Source organism: Chlorocebus sabaeus, chromosome 24 (genome assembly GCF_047675955.1).
Source record: "Chlorocebus sabaeus isolate Y175 chromosome 24, mChlSab1.0.hap1, whole genome shotgun sequence".
Taxonomy (NCBI): Eukaryota; Metazoa; Chordata; class Mammalia; order Primates; family Cercopithecidae; genus Chlorocebus; species Chlorocebus sabaeus.
Window position 1 is genome coordinate 49,297,015 of NC_132927.1, and position 19,954 is coordinate 49,316,968.

At 49.6% G+C, this 19,954-nt stretch overlaps 1 protein-coding gene, 1 non-coding gene and 1 pseudogene across 7 annotated transcripts in view; 2 read left to right on the top strand and 1 right to left on the bottom strand.

The window, feature by feature from the left end:
- Nucleotides 1-18,847, top strand: part of DCAF4 (DDB1 and CUL4 associated factor 4) — a 43,130-nt gene extending 24,283 nt beyond the window's left edge. For 3 of the 6 annotated variants that reach the window (XM_007987189.3, XM_007987183.3, XM_007987184.3), the window contains exons 9-14: nt 1,477-1,556; nt 3,484-3,585; nt 3,708-3,805; nt 5,181-5,354; nt 6,029-6,143; nt 8,219-9,231. In XM_007987189.3, coding sequence (XP_007985380.3) covers nt 1,477-1,556; nt 3,484-3,585; nt 3,708-3,805; nt 5,181-5,354; nt 6,029-6,143; nt 8,219-8,412 — 763 coding nt within the window. In that variant the 3' untranslated portion in view covers nt 8,413-9,231. Of the gene's footprint in view, nt 1-1,476; nt 1,557-3,483; nt 3,586-3,707; nt 3,806-5,180; nt 5,355-6,028; nt 6,144-8,218; nt 9,232-10,900; nt 11,005-16,767 lie in introns of those variants that run through there. The other 3 variants (XM_073011134.1, XM_073011135.1, XM_007987185.3) reach the window with 3 other exon arrangements.
- TRNAC-GCA (transfer RNA cysteine (anticodon GCA)) lies at nt 13,369-13,440 on the top strand. The gene has a single exon. It is a non-coding gene; the product is annotated as a tRNA-Cys (tRNA).
- LOC103229905 (small ribosomal subunit protein eS12 pseudogene) lies at nt 13,606-14,777 on the bottom strand (annotated as a pseudogene).
- Nucleotides 18,848-19,954: the final 1,107 nt, after the last annotated feature.

Consider the following 19,954-nt stretch of genomic DNA (forward strand, 5'->3'; position numbering starts at 1 on the left):
GGGCATCTTGTGATAGGAGAAGGCCCAGGATAGACTTCCCGGAGAGTGGTGGGTTGAGGCCAAGGAGTGTGCAGTAGAAATTGGGCTACATGGCCATAGGGCAGAACTGGAACATTTCCGTCAGATTTAGAAATCAGGAGCTCATTGAAGACTGGTGAGAACACTTCTCTGGGAAGCTGAGGGTCAGGCCTGGATTTCAGTGGAGGAAAGGCAAGGGAGTGAGAATAAATACAGGCTCCTCTGGAGTGAAGTTTGGCTATGAGGGGAAAAGGAGAGGAACCGCATCAGTCAGAAGACACATGCGTAGGCAAGGGTGTAAAGGGGCAGGTCAGAGAGACTGCCCAGTGACTATGCTCATGTGAACAGACACCCACATGTAGTCAGGGAAATGGCCATTGGAATAATAGTGAGGTGTCACCTGGTACCCATTCAGATAAGCAGAAATTTTAAGAGCTGGTAGTGAGATATTCTGTGCAGTGCCATTTCTGTGTGTATTTTTTAAAACAAAAGTTGCTTTGTTTTATTTATTGACAAATACATGTAGTGGAAATACAGCATGGCTTAGAAGAACTTACACCAGTTTGAGAAGAGCAGTTCTTTCTGGGTGGGGGAGAAGGGAGAATTGGACTAGGGAGAGATCAGAGAGGGGGGCTTTTGGGGTTTTTTTATAGTATTTTATTTTTGAGACATGGTCTTACTCTGTCAGTCAGGCTGGAATGCAGTCACATGATCACAGCGCACCACAGCCTCGACTTTCAAGGCTCAAGCAATCCTCCCACCTCAGCCTCCCAAGGAGCTGGTACTACAGGCACACACCACCACGCCCAGCTAGTTTTTGTATTTTTTGTAAAGAAAAGGTTTTGCCATGTTTCCCAGGCTGGTCTCGAACTCCTGGGCTCGAGTGATCCTCCTGCCTCAGCTTCCCAAAGTGCTGGGATTACATAGGCAGGAGCCACCACACCCAGCTTTTAACTATATCTGATTTGTTTTTCCCTTTAAAAAAAATCTGAAGCTGGCCGGGCACGATGGCTCACCCCTATAATCCCGGCACTTTGGGAGGCCAGGGCGGGCAGATCACCTGAGGTCGGGTGTTCAAGACCAGCCTGACCAAGATGGAGAAACCCCTTGTCTACTAAAAATACAAAATTAGACAGGCGTGGTGGCACGTGCCTGTAGTCCCAGCTACTCAGGAGGCTGAGGCAGGAGAATCGCTTGAACCCAGGAGGCAGAGGTTGCAGTGAGCCAAGATCACGCCATTGCACCCCAGCCTGGGCAACAAGAGCGAAACTCTGTCTCAAAAACAAACCAAAAAACACACGCGAAGCTAAATGTGGACAGTGTAAACATACGTTGAATCTGGACGGCGGGGTTACTCTGTCCTAGGTTGTGTGCCGTATGACCTTCTGAAGGGTGAATGCCCATACCTCCTCCCAGAGGGGAGCCTTGTGCCTGACTGTCCTTAACAGCTTTTTCCAGGCTGTGCCTCATGGGACTCGCGGAGACTCCAGGCTGTGCCACCCTGCTCCCAGCGTCACTGTTCGTCAATAGTCACCCAGGTACAGGGTTCTCTTCCTTTGAAGAAATCTGTCCTATGTCTCCTGAGAGCTGTGTGGGAGTGGCTTAGAGAGGAGTGTGGGGCCACTGCAGAGGCACTGTGGGAGGATTCCCTAAGCCTGTCCCAGGGTTAGTACCAGAAGCATGTGCTTTTTTTTTACAGCATCTGCCCCTTTTTACCCATCTTGGGCCATTTCAGTCATTTCAGCAGTCAGAGCAGACTTAACACATATGTAAACCAACGTGAGGTTAGAACACTGATTTGGATGCCTGTGCACATCATTTAGAAGACACCTCCGAAGGTCCAGAGCACCTCAGGTGCTATCAGGGGTACTTAACATTCTGCCTAGGTTAAGGCAATTTGACTCCTCCTTCCTGACAGCATTCTAGATATTACATTTTCAGTCTATCAGAAAATTAGGATCAATAAGACAAGAGTGAGAGGCCTCTTAAGAGTGTGGGCTTCAGGCAGACCTGGCACGAATCCCAGCTCTGCCCCTTGCCAACTTGAATGGAATATTGAACCTCTCTAAAGTGGACAAGGCCTTCCCAGTGCACATCCATGGAGAATTAGATGAGATCACGCACATTTAGCTCAGTGCCTGGTATTTAATCGCACAGCAAGCTTATGAGGCAGGAATGTGTCTTACCACCATTGTATGGTTAAGGAAACTGAGGCAGAGAGTTTCAGAATTTGCCTTACAAAAGTAATTTTTAGTGTTGGAGGTCAGGTTCACAGTACCCTTTGGAGAGGTAGTAATTGGGAAAGGGATGTGAGGGAGGCCTTTGGGGTACTAGATTGTTTTATGTCTTTTCTTTTTTCTTTGTTTGTTTGTTTGTTTGTTTTTGAGACGGAGTTTTGTTGCCCAGGCTGGAGTACAGTGACGTGATCTTAGGTCACCGCAACCTTCGTCTCTGGGATTCAAGCGATTCTCCTGCCTCAGCCTCCCAAGTAGATGGGATTACAGGCATGTACCACCACACCTGGCTATTTTTGTATTTTTATTAGAGATGGGATTTCTCCATGTTGGTCAGGTTGGTCTCGAACTTCTGACCTCAGGTGATCCACCCGCCTTGGCCTGCCAAAGTGCTGGGATTACAGGCGTGAGCCACTGCGCCTGGCCTGGATTGTTTTATTTCTCAACCTGATTGGCGGGTACGTGGCTATATTTAGTTTGTAATAACTCACTGAACTGTATCCTTACAATGTGTACGTTCTGTCAATGCAAAAGTTTATTTTTAAAAATATTGTATCAAAGCATGGTGACTCATGCCTATAATCCCAACACTTTGGGAGGCCAAGGCAGGATAATCGTTTGAGCCCAGGAGTTCGAGACCAGCCTGAGTAACATAGCAAGACTCCAATCTCTACAAAAAATAAATAATTAGCCATGTGTGGTGACTCACACCTGTGGTCCCAGCTACTTGGGAGGCTGAGATGGGAGGATTCCTTGAGCCTGGGAAGTTGAGGATGCATTGAGCCATGATCATGCCACTGCACTCCAGAGTGGGCAAAAGAACAAGACCCTGTCTTAAAAATACGTATATCTATATATATCTTTATATGTGTGTGTGTGTGTGTGTATGTGTGTGTCTGTGTGTGTGTAAACTTGCCTGAGATCACATAGCTGGTAGGTGATCGAGGATCGGAGCCACCGTACCTCTGACAGTACACTACCTCCTTGATATCAGTACTATTAGTACTATAAACATGACTACTGGGAATGTTAACATAGATGCATTTTCAGAATAACCACTTGTGAGCCAGGCATCCCAGCTGAGCCTCTCTCTTGCAACCACAAAACCCAGAATAGGGCCAAAGGTATAGACCCTCTGAGCAGCTATGGGCATATTTGGATGTTTTCTGAACCCAATGGTCCCTGGCCTGGCTAGAGGGCAGCCACAATTTACATTCTCCTATCCCCTTAGCAGGAATAGACCGGCCTGGCATGCTCTGCAGTTTCCGGATCCCTGGTGCCTGGTCCTGTGCCTGGTCCCTGAATATCCAAGCAAATAACTGCTTCAGTACAGGTGAGCCTGGCTCCCCAGGTGCCCAGAGAAGAGTCCTTAACAGACCTTAAAACCCCTGTAGCTGTCCCTCTCCCCAGACTACATGTGACATAATCTCACCAGCCTATGTCTGTCTCCGCCAGGCTTGTCTCGGCGGGTCCTGTTGACCAACGTGGTGACGGGACACCGGCAGTCCTTTGGGACCAACAGTGATGTCTTGGCCCAGCAGTTTGCTCACATGGTTAGTTGGATTGGGACAGGCAGAATATAAAGTTAGCCCCGTGCAGAAATATGGCTAGATTGAAATTGGACTCCTCTGTGTGCCATCTAGTCGTCTTTGACAGGGGAGAAAGAGCATCAGAAAGGATCAGTGGGTTCCTTTGTAAGCGTGTCTGAACTGAGTAAAAGTTGGTTGATCCAGAAAGGCTTGCCTGAGTTGCTCTAAACAACCTCTCATGGAAAGGAATTGTGAGCAGTTCTTGGGTACTTGGATTTACCCAGCAGGACAAACCATCTTTAAAACGTATAAGCTAAACACCAATTCTTCACAGCTCTCAGGTTATATATTTTATATATTTAAAAAATCAGGGCCGGGCGCAGTGGCTCACGTCTGTAATCCCAGCACTTTGGGAGGCCGAGACGGATGGATCACGAGGTCAGGAGATCGAGACCATCCTGGCTAACACAGTGAAACCCCATCTCTACTAAAAATACAAAAATTAGCCGGGTGTGGTGGCGGGCGCCTGTAGTCCCACCTACACGGCAGGCTGAGACAGGAGAATGGCGTGAACCCAGGAGACGGAGCTTGCAGTGAGCCGATATCGCACCACTGCACTCCAGCCTGGGTGACAGAGCGAGACTCCGTCTCAAAAAAAAAAAAGAATTTAAGCTTGATAAATTCAAGTCAGGTTAAAAAAAAATAAAATGAGGCCAAGTGCAGTGGCTCATGGCTGTAATCCCAGCACTTTGGGAGGCCGAGATGGGTAGATCACGAGGTCAGGAGTTTGAAACCAGCCTAGCCGAGATAGTGAAACCTCTTCTCTACTAAAAATACAAAAATTAGCTGGGTATGGTGCCAGGCGCCTGTAATCCCAGCTGCTCAGGAGGCTGAGGCAGGAGAATCACCTGAACCCGGGAGGCGGAGGTTGTAGTGAGCCGAGATGGCGCCACTGCACTCTAGCCTGGGCGACAGGGCAAGGCTCTGTCTCAAAAAAAAGTGGTCGTAACTATATTTTAAGGACTTTTCTCTAGAAAATACCATCTTTCCTTAAAAGTGAATGAACCTGCTGACCCGCTTTTGGTAGAGATGGGGTGCTATCTCTGGGACTTCAGAGAGAAAGGCCAAAGGGGGCAGTGCGTGGGGGGGCGGGGAGCAGGCAGCTCCTAGGACCTCTATGCTGCCCATGAGGAGGACACGTGGGGTCTGGTTCTTCTAGCCACTAACAAGGAATCATCCTCCCTTCCAACTCCATTGAGACCCAAACCCTGACCAGCACGTGTCTGATCACACCATCCGACCCAGAGGCTGGAAGAGGGGTTATAGCAGGAGGACCTGCCCTGCCCAGCCTCAGAGGGAGGTCATGGTACCCAGGACCGAGCAGGCCCTCTTTCCACAGGTTCCTCTGCTGTTTAATGGCTGCCGCTCTGGGGAAATCTTTGCCATTGATCTGCGTTGTGGAAATCAAGGCAAGGGGTGGAAGGCCACCCGCCTGTTTCATGACTCAGCAGTGACCTCTGTGCGGATCCTCCAAGATGAGCAATACCTGATAGCATCAGACATGGCTGGAAAGGTAGGGGATCATGAACTTTCTCAGGCCACAGGGTCTCGTGGCCCAGAGACCTGCCAGGTGAAAGGGTTCTGCTGAAGAGGTCCTCATACCGAGACCCCAGGCAGGGGAAGTTCACTGAAGACCAAGTGATTTGTTGGCCCTGCATGGGGACTGCTTTGTTGCCCATATGAGCCTAATCTGATGTGAACAAAAGTGAAAAGGATTCTCTGGTTATGTGCCTTTTTTTTTTTTTTTCTTTTTGCAACGAAGTCTTGCTGTGTTACCCAGGCTGGAGTGCAATGGTGCAATCTCAGCTCACTGCAACCTCCATCTCTCAGGTTCAAGCGATTCTCCTGCCTCAGCCTCCTGAGTAGCTGAGATTGCAGGCACCCGGATAATTTTTGTATTTTTAGTAGAGACAGGGTTTCACCATGTTGGTCAGGCTGATCTCAAACTCCTGACCTCATGATCTGCCCACCTTGGCCTCCCAAAGTGCTGGGATTACAGACGTGAGCCGCCACGCCCGACCTGGTTACATGCTTTTGATGGACTCCAAGGCTCAGGAATTCGAGATGGAGATCTTCATGACCTGCACAGGCCACTGGAGACCACCTTGCCTTCCTGGCTTCACACTTGGGGACCACCATGGTACCTCCTGGCCCCTCTCTGATGGCTCCTGGTGCTTCTTTCCACAGATCAAGCTGTGGGACCTGAGGACCACTAAGTGCATAAGGCAGTACGAAGGCCACGTGAATGAGTATGCCTACCTGCCCCTGCATGTGCACGAGGAAGAAGGAATCCTGGTGGCAGGTACTTGAGGAAGGAAGGGGAAATTCCACCCCATCAAATACTGTCTCTCCGGGGCAATCCCAGCAGCTTCAGCAGCAGAGGGAAAAGTCACCCCAAAACAGAACTGAATCGAGGGGAGTGTGGACATTTGGGTGGGGAGACTAGGAGGGAAGTAGAATTGGATATATTAGTAATTCGCAGTGTAAATAAATGTCCACCAGGTGGACAGCCTCGTCCCATGTCAGTGGGCAAACGTCACTTCAGAAACAGGCAGGTGGGGGGGTGCTGGGGAGCCTGGGTTTGGAGTTTGCATGGATTTCATCAGGCCAGCATTATCCCACCACGCAGCTTTCTTACCCAAAAACGTGGGCTCCCTGTTGTCTCTACTCGCATTTCCACCAGAGGATGCTGAGAAAAGAAGTTACGGTCATTGTAAAGATTCTTGGCCCCGGCCCGGCACGGTGGCTCACGCCCGTAATCCCAACACTGTGGGAGGCCAGGGAGGGCGGATCACGAGGCCACAAGATTGAGACCATCCTGGCCAGCATGGTGAAACCCCATTACTACTAAAATACAAAAACTAACGGCATGGTGGCACCTGCCTGTAATCCCAGCTGCTCGGGAGTCTGAAGCAGGAGAATTGCTTGGACCGGGAAGTCGGAGGTTACAATGAGCCAAGATTGCGCCACTGTACTCCAGCCTGGTGACAGAGCGAAACTCCATCTCTAAATAAATAAGTAAGATTCGTGGCCCCTTTACTACCATCCCTGTGGCTCCACGATCTGCAGATTAGGAGCGGCTGGCTGGCCACTAAGCCCCTGGGAAGGGAGTTACCAGTTGATTACAGATGATAGTGGCTATAGCGTAATCAGACAGTGTGCAGGCTCAGTGCTTTCACACTGAAATAGTGGTCCCTGACACTACAGAATGTGTTCTCAGTCTTCATGAACCACTTCTGCTGGTATTCCTATAGAAAGGGCTTATTCCCCATGGAACATTTTTGTGGCTAGGAAGCATCACTTTGTTAGAACGTTCTTAGACTTATTTACTATTCTCATCAACACCAGGACTTCGCTTCCTTTTTAAATCGATTTTTCACCTATTTTTATCGCAGAAGAGCTCCTGTGAGCCGGGTGATAGAGAGAGCTCAGCCTTGCTGAAAGGCAGATGCAGGTAGTCGTCAGCTGCAGTCATAAACTGCAGCCGGGATTCAGCTTCAGCCAAGGTAGCACTTCTGGTCTTAGAGTCACACAAGTGATCAGAATCACAAATGTGAAATCCATGACTGCCCAAGGCCTGTCCTCTTCTGCTGAAGTTCTCCAGTAGTATATATCATGTTTCTGGGCTGCTGTAACCCATGCTGTTGTGTGTCACAGCCCTCAGAACTGGAGCCCTGAAGACTGAAACTGGTCTTAGGAACTGAAGCATTAAACCAGAAAGAGCTGTGGGGAGAGCTGTCAACCTAGTCCATCCCCAGGATGTAATGACTTTGACAGATCTTTTACTGTATCATGAAAAGATCAGGCCAGACGTGGTAGCTATAATTCTAGCACTTAGGAAGCTTGAGTCTGGGAGTTTAGGACCAGCCGGGGCAACATAGCAAGACCCTATCTCAAAAAAAAAAATTAGGCATGGTGGCACACACTTGTAGTCCCAGTTAACTCAGGAAGCTGAGGTAACTCAGGAGTTCAAGGCTGCAGTGAGCCCTGATTGCACCACTGCACCCCAGCCTGGGCGACAGAACAAGACCTTGTCCCTAAAAAATGGGAGAAATCAGTTGCGTGTCATCTAGACCAGGTGGGCTGCGCTCACACTTGAACATTCCGTGACGTGAAGAGCAGCAGAATCCCCAGACATTAGCCAGGATACCTCCAAGCCACTCGTGGCATCACACAGCCAACCAGGGCATCTTGTCATTGTTCTAGCACAACAGGGAGACTTGCGTTATCCGTAGAAATGCTGTCTGTTAATGAGTTTGTGTTTTGGCTCACATGAAATCACAGCCCTGAGGAATCTTGAGAAGCCATGTCCACGTGTAGGTGAGTTTTCCTTTGCATTCTCTCACTAGCCTGCCATGTGTCTTTCCTCTTTCCTAGTGGGCCAGGACTGCTACACGAGAATCTGGAGCCTCCACGATGCACACCTACTCAGAACCATACCCTCCCCGTACCCTGCCTCCAAGGCTGACATTCCCAGTGTGGCCTTCTCGTCGCGGCTGGGGGGCTCCCGGGGCGCGCCGGGGCTGCTCATGGCTGTCGGGCAGGACCTTTACTGTTACTCCTACAGCTAATTCTGCAGGGTACAGCCCAGAGCTATGTGGATTTAACTTACAGGAGGAAAGCATAACTTTTTACTGCATCTGATGAGGGCATTTTAAGTGACAGTGTACATAGATCCCATCCTCTGGCTGCTAGGAGAAAAGTGCTGAACGTTCCGTGTGGAGACACTCAGGAAAGTTATTTGAGTTAAATTGCTGGCTCAGAGAGCTTGGAAGTCCTTTTCATAAAAGGTACCTATTTCCTTTTCTTATTGAATTCTTAGAACTTAGTTAACCCTCCCTACGTTTTCTTAACAAAAAAAGACTTTTCTAAGGACTGAAGATTGGCAAAAACTAAAAGCTTCTTCCACCAAGAGCCCATTGGAGAAGCCCAGCGATGAGACGGTGAGATGGTTTGAGCCCTCGGTGCCTGAGTCCCAGGACGACCTGCATCTGTACTTGGGGAAGCTAGCGGGAGAGGATGGGGAGGTTACTTCTGTAAGTCCCTGCAGAAATATTGAAGGCTGGAGTTTGGAATCCTTAAACTTGGCCTTCTCAAACTCAACAGCAGATCTCTGGGATTCTCCTGTTATTATCCAAAGGCATTGGAAGGGAAGATGGATCTTCTTACATGCTACCAGTTTTAAACAGTCCTTAACATGCCTTTGTTGAAGCACGTCTAAGGTACAGCAGCTCTGGTTTCTACTACAGTGACTTGAATGTCAGATTCAAGGGCCTGGCATCAAAGTGAATTGGTTTTGACTTTTTGCAGTCTAGGAGCGACGGTTTGTGAGATGTTTATTCAGTGTTAAAGAGCCTGTTTTTCTACCAAACAATAAACCAAGAAAAGAATCATGGTGTGACGTGCGCTTCTGTGAATGACTCAGGAGATCATGAAGCCTGGGCTGCTGGGACCAGGTTTCATAGCCTTCCTGGAGAGCTTCCCTGGGCCCCTCCAGACCCACTCTGCCCTCATCATCTCTCCATCTCCACCCTGCTCTGTGCATGCCCAAGAGACTCACCTCTGGACTAGGTCAGGGTTCCCTGGCTCGCAGCAGCCAGGTAGGTTCAGCCCGTGGGAAGCAGCAGCAGAACACAGGGCAAGAGAAGAGGGAGGTGGGATTGCTGGTTCCCCGGCTCCCTTCTGGCTGGGCTATGGGTGGCTGTAACTAAAACCCACCACTTCTATTGGAAAGTGCTCAGAGGGAGCCAGGTTCCAGCAACTCTCCATTTGTCCCTTCAGACCTACAGCTGGTCATCACACCTCACTATTGCTGGCCCAGGATGCCTCACTAGGTAGACTCAGCCACTTGAATGTTCCATCCGTTTCCTGCCAGTACCCTGACTAATACAATGTATTCTATAGAGAACCAAATTTTTTTTTTTTTTTTTTTGAGACAGGGTCTTATTCTGTCACCCTGGCTGGAATGCAGTGGCACGGTTTTGGCTTACTGCAACCTCTACCTTATGTATTCAAGGCATCCTCCCACTTCAGCCTCTTGAGTAGCGGCGACTACAGAGATAGGGTTTCACAGTGTTACCCAGGCTGGTCTTGAACTCTTGAGCTCAAGTGATCTGCCCATCTCGGCCTCCGAAAGTGCTGGGACTATAGGCATGAGCCATCACACCTGGCATCAACTCATGTAATTTTACGACGGAAGGAACCACAGTCTGGGGAGGGAGAAAGGAAGAACCTGAATGTTTAAAGGCTTGAAAATAATCTGGTGTACACATTTTGAAAAAGCCTTTTAATTTTCTTTTTTGAGACAAGAGTCCCACACTCTGTCACCCAGAGTGGAAGTGCAGTGGCATGATCACAGCTCACTGCAGCCTCAAACTGCTGGGCTCAAGCGATCCTGCAGTCTCAGCCTCCTGAGTAGCTGGGACTACAGGCATGTGCTACCACGCCTGGCAGTAAAGTTTTTTATTTTTTTGTAGAGATGGGTCTGGCCTTGTTACCTAGGCTAGCCCTGAAACTTCTGGGTTCAAGTGGCCCTCTTGCCTCAGCCTCCTAAAGTGGTGGGATTATAGGTGTCAGCCACTGTGCCCAGCCTGCTTTGTTTGTTTTTTGTTTTTTTGTTTTGAGATGGAGTTTCGCTCTCGTTGCCCAGGCTGGAGTACAGTGGCGCCATCTCGGCTCACTGCACCCTCTGCCTCCCGGGTTCAAGTGATTCTCCTGCCTCAGCCTTCCTGAGTAGCTGGGATTACAGGCATGTACCACCATGCCCAGCTACTTTTTTTGTATTTTTAGTAGAGATGGGGTTTCTCCATGTTGGTCACGCTGGTCTCAAACTCCTGACCTCAGGTGATCTGCCTGCCTCAGCCTCCCAAAGTGCTGGGATTGCAGGCTTGAGCCACCGCACCTGGCTCGGTTCTTAAATATATTTAATCTGTCCGCCTGAGTTACCTAAGGCTGTGACCTCTTCCCTCTCCCACCAGCAAACCCCAGGGCAGTTTGTACTGTGCCCTCTCAGCATTGTGGGTGGCTGACAGTCTTCTGTATTCTCTTCCCCACTTTCAGGATCATGGTGGTACAGGAAGGGATGGCTGGATAGTGGATTACATCCACATCTTCGGGAAAGGACAGAGATACCGTAACAGGAGAAGCTGGGCAGGAACAGGCAAGTGCTGCCTCCATTTCCAGCCTCATCATGGTTCCTAGGCCATAGCGAAGCCTGGTTGAGGGGAAGAGGCCCAGGGACTGCATCCTTCCAGCTTTTCTTCACATACACAAGCAGATGGTGCCACAGTGCTGCCTGATACTAGCTAATAAGCACCCACTGTATGTCAGCCCCCCCGCCCTGTATTTTTTGAGACATGGTCTCACTCTGTCGCCCAACCTGGATTGCATGAATTGCAGTAGCACGGTTACTACTTACTGCAGTCTTGACCTCTTGGGCTTGAGCAATCCTCCCACCTCAGCCTTCTGAGCAGTTGGGCCCACAGGTGTGCACCACCACACTCAGTTAATTTTTTATTTTTTGTAGAGATGGAGTCTCCCTATGTTTCCCAGGCTGGTCTTGAACTCCTAGGCTCCAGTGATCCTCTGGCCTCAGCCTCCCAAAGTGCTGGCATCACAGACATGAGCCATTTGTAAGGCGCTTCTCACCCTCACACTAACCCCACAGCACAGTTTGGGAAACAAGTTTCTTGAGTTAAAGTGGTTTGGCGAGAAGGGCTGAGCTGGGATTAAGATTCCACTCTTCCCAACTCTGAAGGCCCTGTTTCCCTCACTGCTGTGTCCTGCTCATTTTCTAGGCCCAGATGAACAACAGTGGGAAAGAGTTGGGAGAGATTTTTCTAATAGGGTAAACCCTCCTCCCAGCCCAGCTCCACCATCCTGGGCCACTCCTCTAGTCGCATGATCCTTTGTACATTTGGTCCAGTTGATTTTGAGCCCATCCATTTTTTCCACATGGGTCAGAGACAAGGGTAACATTTTTCTCATTTCTCGTGGGAGAAAGCCCAGCTCTGCCAAGCCAGAATTTCTGACCCCTCCTGTCCCAGCACAAACCGTTCACAGTCTCCCCGCAATTATTCCTGTTGCGGGGGTTTATTTCTAGGAAGCCTGTGCCTCAACCTTACCAGCCCTTGGCTTTTCAACCCAGTGGCTCGCGACATTTGAGGATTGCATGTTCGGCTGCGGGCACGAGGAATGCAGTGACTACGCCTGGTTGGCATCCCATACCACACCCAGGGGAACGGGGAAGCCAAGAGGTGGACTGAATGCAGGCTCAGGCCTCTCTCCTCGCCCCCGAGGGCATCCTCTCCAGCAGGGGACTGGGCATGACCACTGCAGTGCTGGTCTGAAAGCGGTCAGTGGGTTCAGTGGGAGGTTTGACTACCGCGGGAACACCCCAGCTCTCTGCCGGAGCACATCCGTCTTTGGCGAGGTCACCCACCTCCCTCTGTTCTACCAGCATCTCTTCCCTTCATAGCCCTCAACCTGAATTTCTAAGACAGATGTTTAGATGAACTCTCAATGTTACTTTACATGAAAAAAATTTGTGTCTCCAAGTGTGCTGTTTCTTCCCTGAGATTGGAGGAAGGAGCCAGCTCTATTCTTGGCTTCTCTTCCCCCTGGAAAGGTGATGAGGGGAGAAAGGGCTTCTCGGGCCTACGCCCTTGCACTCCATACCAACGAGTGCCAGGTTTGAAAGGAGAGGCTTCAGTTCTCCCCTGCCAGTGGGATAAGGAGGAGCCACACTACTCAACCTCAATAAAGCACTTGCCCAGCTATGAGCAGAGCCGCAGGTCAGAGCTGGCTATTGTTCCATCAAGAACAGAGCAAAAGCCAAGCTTCGTGGTTAATACCTGTAATCCCAGTACTTTGGGAGGCTGAAGTGAGGCCGAGACGGGAGGATTGCTTGAGCTCAGGCAGGTGGATCCCTTGAAATGACCCTGGGCAACATGCAGAAAACCTATCTTTACACACACACACACACACACACACACACACACACACACACACACACACACACACTTTAGAGAGAGAGAGAGAGAGACTCTCACACACACTTTAGAGAGAGAGAGAGAGAGACTCTCACTCTTAGCCCAGCCTGGAGTACAGTGGTGTGATTTCAGCTCACTGCAACCTCCGCCTCCCAGAGTTCAAGCAATTCTCCTGCCTCAGCCTCCCTACTAGCTGGGATTACAGGCGCCTGCCACCACGCCCACCTAATTTTTTTGTATTTTTAGCGGCGATGGGGTTTCGCCATGTTGGTCAGGCTGGTCTCAAACTCCTGACCTCACCTCAGCCTCCCAAAGTGCTGGGATTATAGGCGTGAGCCACCGTGCCCAGCCCAGGATGTCATTTTTCAAGTATTCCCTTTCAATTTATTGGTGGCCAAGGGAAAAGCCAAAGCAGATGATGGATAATTAAGAAGGTGGGGCTTTAGAACACAAAGCTTGCCAGAACTCTAGTGTGGGTGGAACTTGATTGTATTGAGTCACCATAAGTGGACAAGGAAGGAGTGCCCAGCAGGTGAAGGGGGTATAGCTCAGGGGTAGAGCATTTGACTGCAGATCAAGAGGTCCCCGGTTCAAATCCGGGTGCCCCCTTCCCGGATGTTTTCTCACTTCCATTTAAAAGTAAATACTGTCAGCCACAGTGTTACCAGAACAACTTGCTCTTGTGTTGAAATTGTTCTTCCCACATTCCAGCTGACCACTAGGACAAAAAGCCCCTTTAGGACCTCCTTTGTATTCCATTAAGACCAAGTACCTGGGGAGATTCTAAATCTATGAGTAAGTCTGAGAGCTGTGAACACAATTTGGCTTCGGGTGTGTGTCGGAGTATATATATAAATGTTCCTTCAACATATATTTTTGAAAACTTAGTACATGCAAAGTTCCCTTGAATTAAAACACGAAAGAAGGGCCGGGCGCGGTGGCTCACGCCTATAATCCCAGCACTTTGGGAGGCCGAATTGGGTGGATCACTTGAGTTCAAGAGTTCAAGACCAGCTGAGCCACATGGCGAAACCTGCCCCCCTCCCCGTCTCCACTAAAAATACACAAATTAGCCAGGCATGGTGGTGCGCGTCTATAATCCCAGCTACTTGGGAGGCTGAGGCAGGAGAATTGCTTGCAACCAGGAGGGAGAGGCTACAGTGAGCCGAGATAATGCCACTGCACTCCAGCCTGGGTGACAGAGAGACTCCATCTCAAACAACTCTTTGATGACATCCTTTGCCATGGTCCTTAACACTACACAACTGCAACCAGCCACTTTAAGGGTTTTCCCTGTCAGTTTTACAGTGGCCCACCCCTTCCCCTAGTTTCTTGTCATCAACCTTAATTTGGGTGATCTGGTGTTCAGCATCAAGAGCCTTCACCAGCCACATAGGCAGGCTCATCACAGTTGGGGACAGCACACGAGGATGGGCCCAGCACTTGTCTAAGGCTTTGGCAGCTTCTCGAATTCCACGTGCTAGGCCATCGTGGATGAGGGCGGCCTTCAGGGCCTCTTGTAAAGCAGTGTTAAGGTCCATGACACCTCCAGCAGTGATGCCTTCCTGGGCCATGGCCGTGGGTTAGGGAGGAAGCTGATTCTTGAACACACCTGAGCCTCTGCCTCCACGACTCAGTGGCGGCGGGTAAAGAGCAGCAGTTGGTTCTTGGTTAACACTCACTGCACCTAAAATGTGGTCTAGGTTGCATGAAAAGGGGTTAAACTTGGCCAAGACGTTGAATAAGCATTTTGGCTAGTTTGCTTGATACCATTGATGTCATAAAGATTAATATGTTACAGTCTCTGAGCATTTTTCTTTTTTTTTTTTTTTAGACAAAGTCTCACTCTGTCGCCCAGGCTAGAGTACAGCCGGCGTGATCTTGGCTCACTGCAGCCTTGACCTCCCAGGCTCAAGCAATTCTCCCACCTCAGTCTCCTGAGTAGCTGGGATTACAGGCATGTGCCACCACACTGAGCTGATTTTTTTTTTTTTTTTTTTTTTTTTTGAGACGGAGTCTGGCTCTGTCACCCAGGCTGGAGTGCAGTGGCCGGATCTCAGCTCACTGCAAGCTCCGCCTCCCGGGTTCACGCCATTCTCCTGCCTCAGCCTCCCGAGTAGCTGGGACTACAGGCGCCGCCACCTCACCCGGCTAGTTTTTTGTATTTTTTTAGTAGAGACGGGGTTTCACCTGTGTTAGCCAGGATGGTCTCGATCTCCTGACCTCGTGATCCGCCCGTTTCGGCCTCCCAAAGTGCTGGGATTACAGGCTTGAGCCACCGTGCCCGGCCCACTGAGCTGATTTTTGAGGTTTTGGGGTATTTTTGTAGAGACAGGATTTTGCTATGTTGCTCAGGCTGGTCTAGAACTCCTTGCCTCACGCCATCCACTCACTTTGGCATCCCAAAGCACTGGGATTACAGGGTGAGCCATCGTGCCTGACCTTGAAGGATTTTCCATTTTGCCCTCCTCCCCAGGTGACAATGAAAGGTAGCAAATGAGCAGGTGATTGTGACGGCAGCACGGAGCTGTGACAGACCCCTTGCTAACTAGCTCAGTGTTTGCTTACTTACAGCCTTCTAGTGACAACAATGAATGGCTCACACTGGTTATCAAAACTGCCCACAGACCGGGCGCGGTGGCTCAAGCCTGTAATCCCAGCACTTTGGGAGGCCGAGACGGGTGGATCACGAGGTCAGGAGATTGAGACCATCCTGGCTAACACGGTGAAACCCCGTCTCTACTAAAAAATACAAAAAACTAGCCGGGCGAGGTGGCAGGCGCCTGTAGTCCCAGCTACTCAGGAGGCTGAGGCAGGAGAATGGCGTAAACCCGGGAGGCGGAGCTTGCAGTGAGCTGAGATCCGGCCACTGCACTCCAGCCTGGGCGACTGAGCGAGACTCCGTCTCACAAAAAAAAAAAAAAAAAAAAAAAAACTGCCCACAAATACTGGCTGGGTGCAGTGGCTCACGCCTGTAATCCCAACACTTTGGGAGGCCAAGGCGGGCAGATCACTTGAGGTCAGGAGTTCAAGACCAACCTGACCAACATGGTGAAACCCTGTGTCTACTGAAAATACAAAAATTAGCCAGGCGTGGTGGTCCATGCCTGTAATCCCAGCTCCTCAGGGGGCTGAGGCAGGAGAATCCCTTGAGCCCTGGAGACGGAGGTTGCAGTGAGCCGAGATCGCACCACTGCACTCCAGCCTGGGCAACAGAGTGAGAACTCTATCTCCAAAAAAAAAAAAAAAAGCCCACAAATAAATACTGCCTCCTGTCCCATGTTGCTGTGGACACCCTACACTCCAACTGGCCCAACATGGTTTGGAGGGTACTGCCAGCCTCCTAGGTGTCCCCAACAAGGTTCCTCACACAGCAGCATCCTTCATCTAAGACCAAGTCAGCCCCTCCGTATTACCTGTCAACCCTAGATCTGTCCTGGTCTAAATCTTCCACCTAACCATCCCCACAAACAATTTCAGGCTAAACTCCATTTCTTCTTGATTTCTCCATTTGTACATGTTGCCAAAAGGCTCTGGTCCCACTCTAAGTCTGTCCTCTCCAGTCCATCCACTGTACTGCCACAGGAATGATCTTTCTAGATCTTTGCTTTCGATGGCTTCCTGTGCCTCAGATAGTGTGGCCTTTTGTGATCTGACTTCATATGCCTCTCCATCCTCTTGCGCCATCTCTGCCTCACACCTGGCGCTCTCGGGACACCACGTTTCAAGCCTGTCCCCCACACGCCCGGGTCTCTACTCGAGCCACCCAACTCCTTTTCGTCCAGAAAAGTCCAACTTTTAAGGCTCAGCATAAAAGACACCTCAGGGAAGTTTCGTTTCCCCAGCACTTGACACAAGTAGACACTTGTTAAGACAGATGAACCATTTTGTGTTTTGCCAGCATGATTTTGTTTTCATTCCTACAACCCTAGGAAGTCAATTTCCACACTTGACAGAGGAAAAGACTGAATCTCAAGAGAGTGATTTGCCCAAGGTCGTCTGCCGAGACATGCAGCAGAGCCAGCTGGGACTCCTCCTGAAGTTCAAGACTCTGTGAGGCCCCTTGTGTTGGGGAGAATGGGCTTCTTACTGTTCCTCTGGACATTTAAGATCTTTTTGGGTTCAGTTCAACAGTTTCCCCTTTTCTCCCTCTTTCCTTAAGACTCACTGCCTCTGCCTCCCACGGTACCTTCTGACCTGGGCCTGGCTACCATATCTTTGCTCACGTCTCCCTGCTTGCTCCTACTACCTGCCTGCCTGCTTGCACTCTTGGCTTCACGTGAACAAAAGCAGCTGTTGCAATACCGAAAAGGGTATTCTCTGTAGATGCCATAATCTGAGCAAAGGCGCACAGACACAAATGCTCCTGGTAGTCCAGGGCAGTCAGAACTGAGTTGCCGTGGTGGATGGGAAATCCATTCAGGCTCTGCTTGTGTTGTAATACTTTTGTGTTTGTTTTCAGAGACAGGGTCTTGCTATGTTGCCCAGGCTGGTCTCAAACTCCTGGCCTCAAGTGAACTTCCCACCTCAGCTTCCCAAAGTGCTGGGATTATAGGCACGAGCCACCGTGCCCAGCCAAGTTCCAGTACCTTTGGACATGAAATGGAGTTATCTAAGGATAATGCCAGAGCGTCAGAGAGATTCTGGCTAGAGTTAAGGGTATGGCCAGTTTAAGATGGCCATTGAAAAAGTGGCAGTGGATAAGTCCCTCAGTACAGCATCATGTACTGGAGGACTCCAGGTCCTGCTGTCTACAAATGGTAGTGTGAAAGACGGCTCTGGTCAGATGAGCCTATCACTAAATTACAGATTATCTAATCCCATAAAACCCCATACCCTATAGGCTTTAGTGTTCATGAGTATGTGATGATTTCCAAAGTACATTTTAAAAAAATAATTATACCAGGTGCAATTTAAGAGTCAGGAGTTAGAAGATGCTCAGATTTTGTACGGTAACTAAAACATCTTTTTCATGATGAGAATAATTACAAGACTACGATTGTGGGTTCCATTGTCTCTCCCTAATGGTGGTGGGTCTGAAATGGAAAATGCAAATATAGCTGTAAAATTAACATTAAATCAGATTTTTTTTTTTTAAAACAATTAGAAGCTGGCCAGGAGCAGTGGCTCATGCCTGTATCCCCTGCACTTTGAGAGGCCAAGGCAGCAGATTGCTTGAGCCAGGAGTTCAAGACCAGCCTGGGCAACACGGCAAAACCCCATCCCTGTAAAACTAAAAAAAAAAAAAAAAAAAAAATGGAAGCTTAGCTCGTGTTATAGGCTAGATCAACTTGCTTAATCTCTCAGCCAGTGAGTCTTTTTAGTGAAAGATAAAGTTGCTTTTAGTAAAAAAGTGTTACTGCCCTCGGCCACGAGAATATCCAAGGCCAATGGAAATGATCAACGCTAAGCTTGCTGACCACACTAGCAGGTACCTTGATTCTTACCTTTCCTCCTAAGGAGAAGATACTGACCTTACCTGGAAATGCAAAAGAACTCACAAGCTGTGAAGGGGAAGGAAAACGGGGAGAAGCTCTACAGTGCAACGGTGATAGAAGGGGTCTGGTGCTGCCTGGACTCAGGCCAGCTTGGAGTGTGCCCGGCAACACTGGGTTCTGATCCTCAGGAGCCAGTGTCTTAGGCTGTAAGACGAGAACCCTACTGCGGGCCTCCAGTGTGGTTGTGAGAATTAACCATGTAAAGCTCCTAGCATAGTGCAAGGCACGTAACAGGCACCTAAATGCTGGTTCCCTTTGCTCTTCCGGTTCCCAAATAAATCAGCAGTTAAGCCCAAGGGATATGTAAAGATCCCACTCGGTCTCACTGACCAGGAGACTGCGTCGTCATCAGCCACAAGTTGCAATCTCCAGTCACAACCCTCGGGGATATGTTCAACAACTGTCTCTACCTATGAGCAAGTCTTTAAAACCAGAAAGTGATTAAAAGCCTTTGCGTGGCTCCCCTGAAAAGGAGAGGGGACGAAACTCTGTTACTACATGTCAGGATAGTGGTTACTCCTGGTGGGGGAGGGGCCAGGAGTTCTTGGAGGACAGCCAGGTTCTGTTTCTTAATCTGGGTGCTGATTGGTTATGTAGCATTCTGTTTGAGAAAATCAAGCTGAAGTATAGATGTATAATAGTTAACCTTGTTGAGACAGGGTCTCACTGTGTCACCCAGGCTGGAGTACAGGGGCATCTCTGAGGCTCAAGCAATCCTCCTACCTCAGCCTCCCGAGTAGCTGGAATTACAGGCGTGCGCTGCCACACCCAGCTTTTTTGCGGGGAGGGGTTGGTTTTCTTGGTAGGAACAGGGTTCACTCACCACATCGCCCAGGCTGGTCTCGAACTCTTGGGTTTAAGTGATCCGCCCACCTTGGCCTCCCAAAGTGCTGGGATTACAGGCATGAGTGACCGCGCCTAGCCAGGACTATGTATTTTAAACCGAGGGAGTGAAAATCAGGACTAATACCCCATCTCTTCTACTGTGCGAGAGGATTCCTCAACAGACCCTGACATGACAGCTGCCAGAGTGTAACCTGGAGAACCCAAGCTGTGAAACCGCTACCGCTGAGCCTTGCTCAGCCAATGCCACGGCTGTAGAAAGGGGGTCTGCCGGGTGACCCTGGTTGCAGAAAGGTCTGAGGAACAGCTCTAAGTACAGGATAAGTAACGAGTGAGAATGTGGGGGCCCTCTAGTCACTACAGAGAATTCCATGACCGTAAGCTATTGCCTTCCCTACATAAAGGAATATTCATGACAAGCTCAAAGCTCTGGTCCGGGTGGGGCATGCTATCTAGCAAAGGGCTGGGGACAACCGGCTGTGGTCATGAGACTGACATCCACTCCACAGGATCATGGTTTAGAGGTACTTGGCTATGGTGTTTGTTTTGTTTTGTTTTAACAGAATTTCACTCTTGTTGCCCAGGCTAGAGTGCAATGGTGCAATATCAGCTCAGCACAACCTCCGCCTCCTGGGTTCAAGCAATTCCCCTGCCTCAACCTCCTGAGTAGCTGGGACTACAGGCATGCGTCACCACACTCAACTAATTTTTCGTATTTTTAGTAGAGACGGGGTTTCTACATGTTGCTCAGGCTGGTCTCGAACTCCCGACCTAAAGTGATT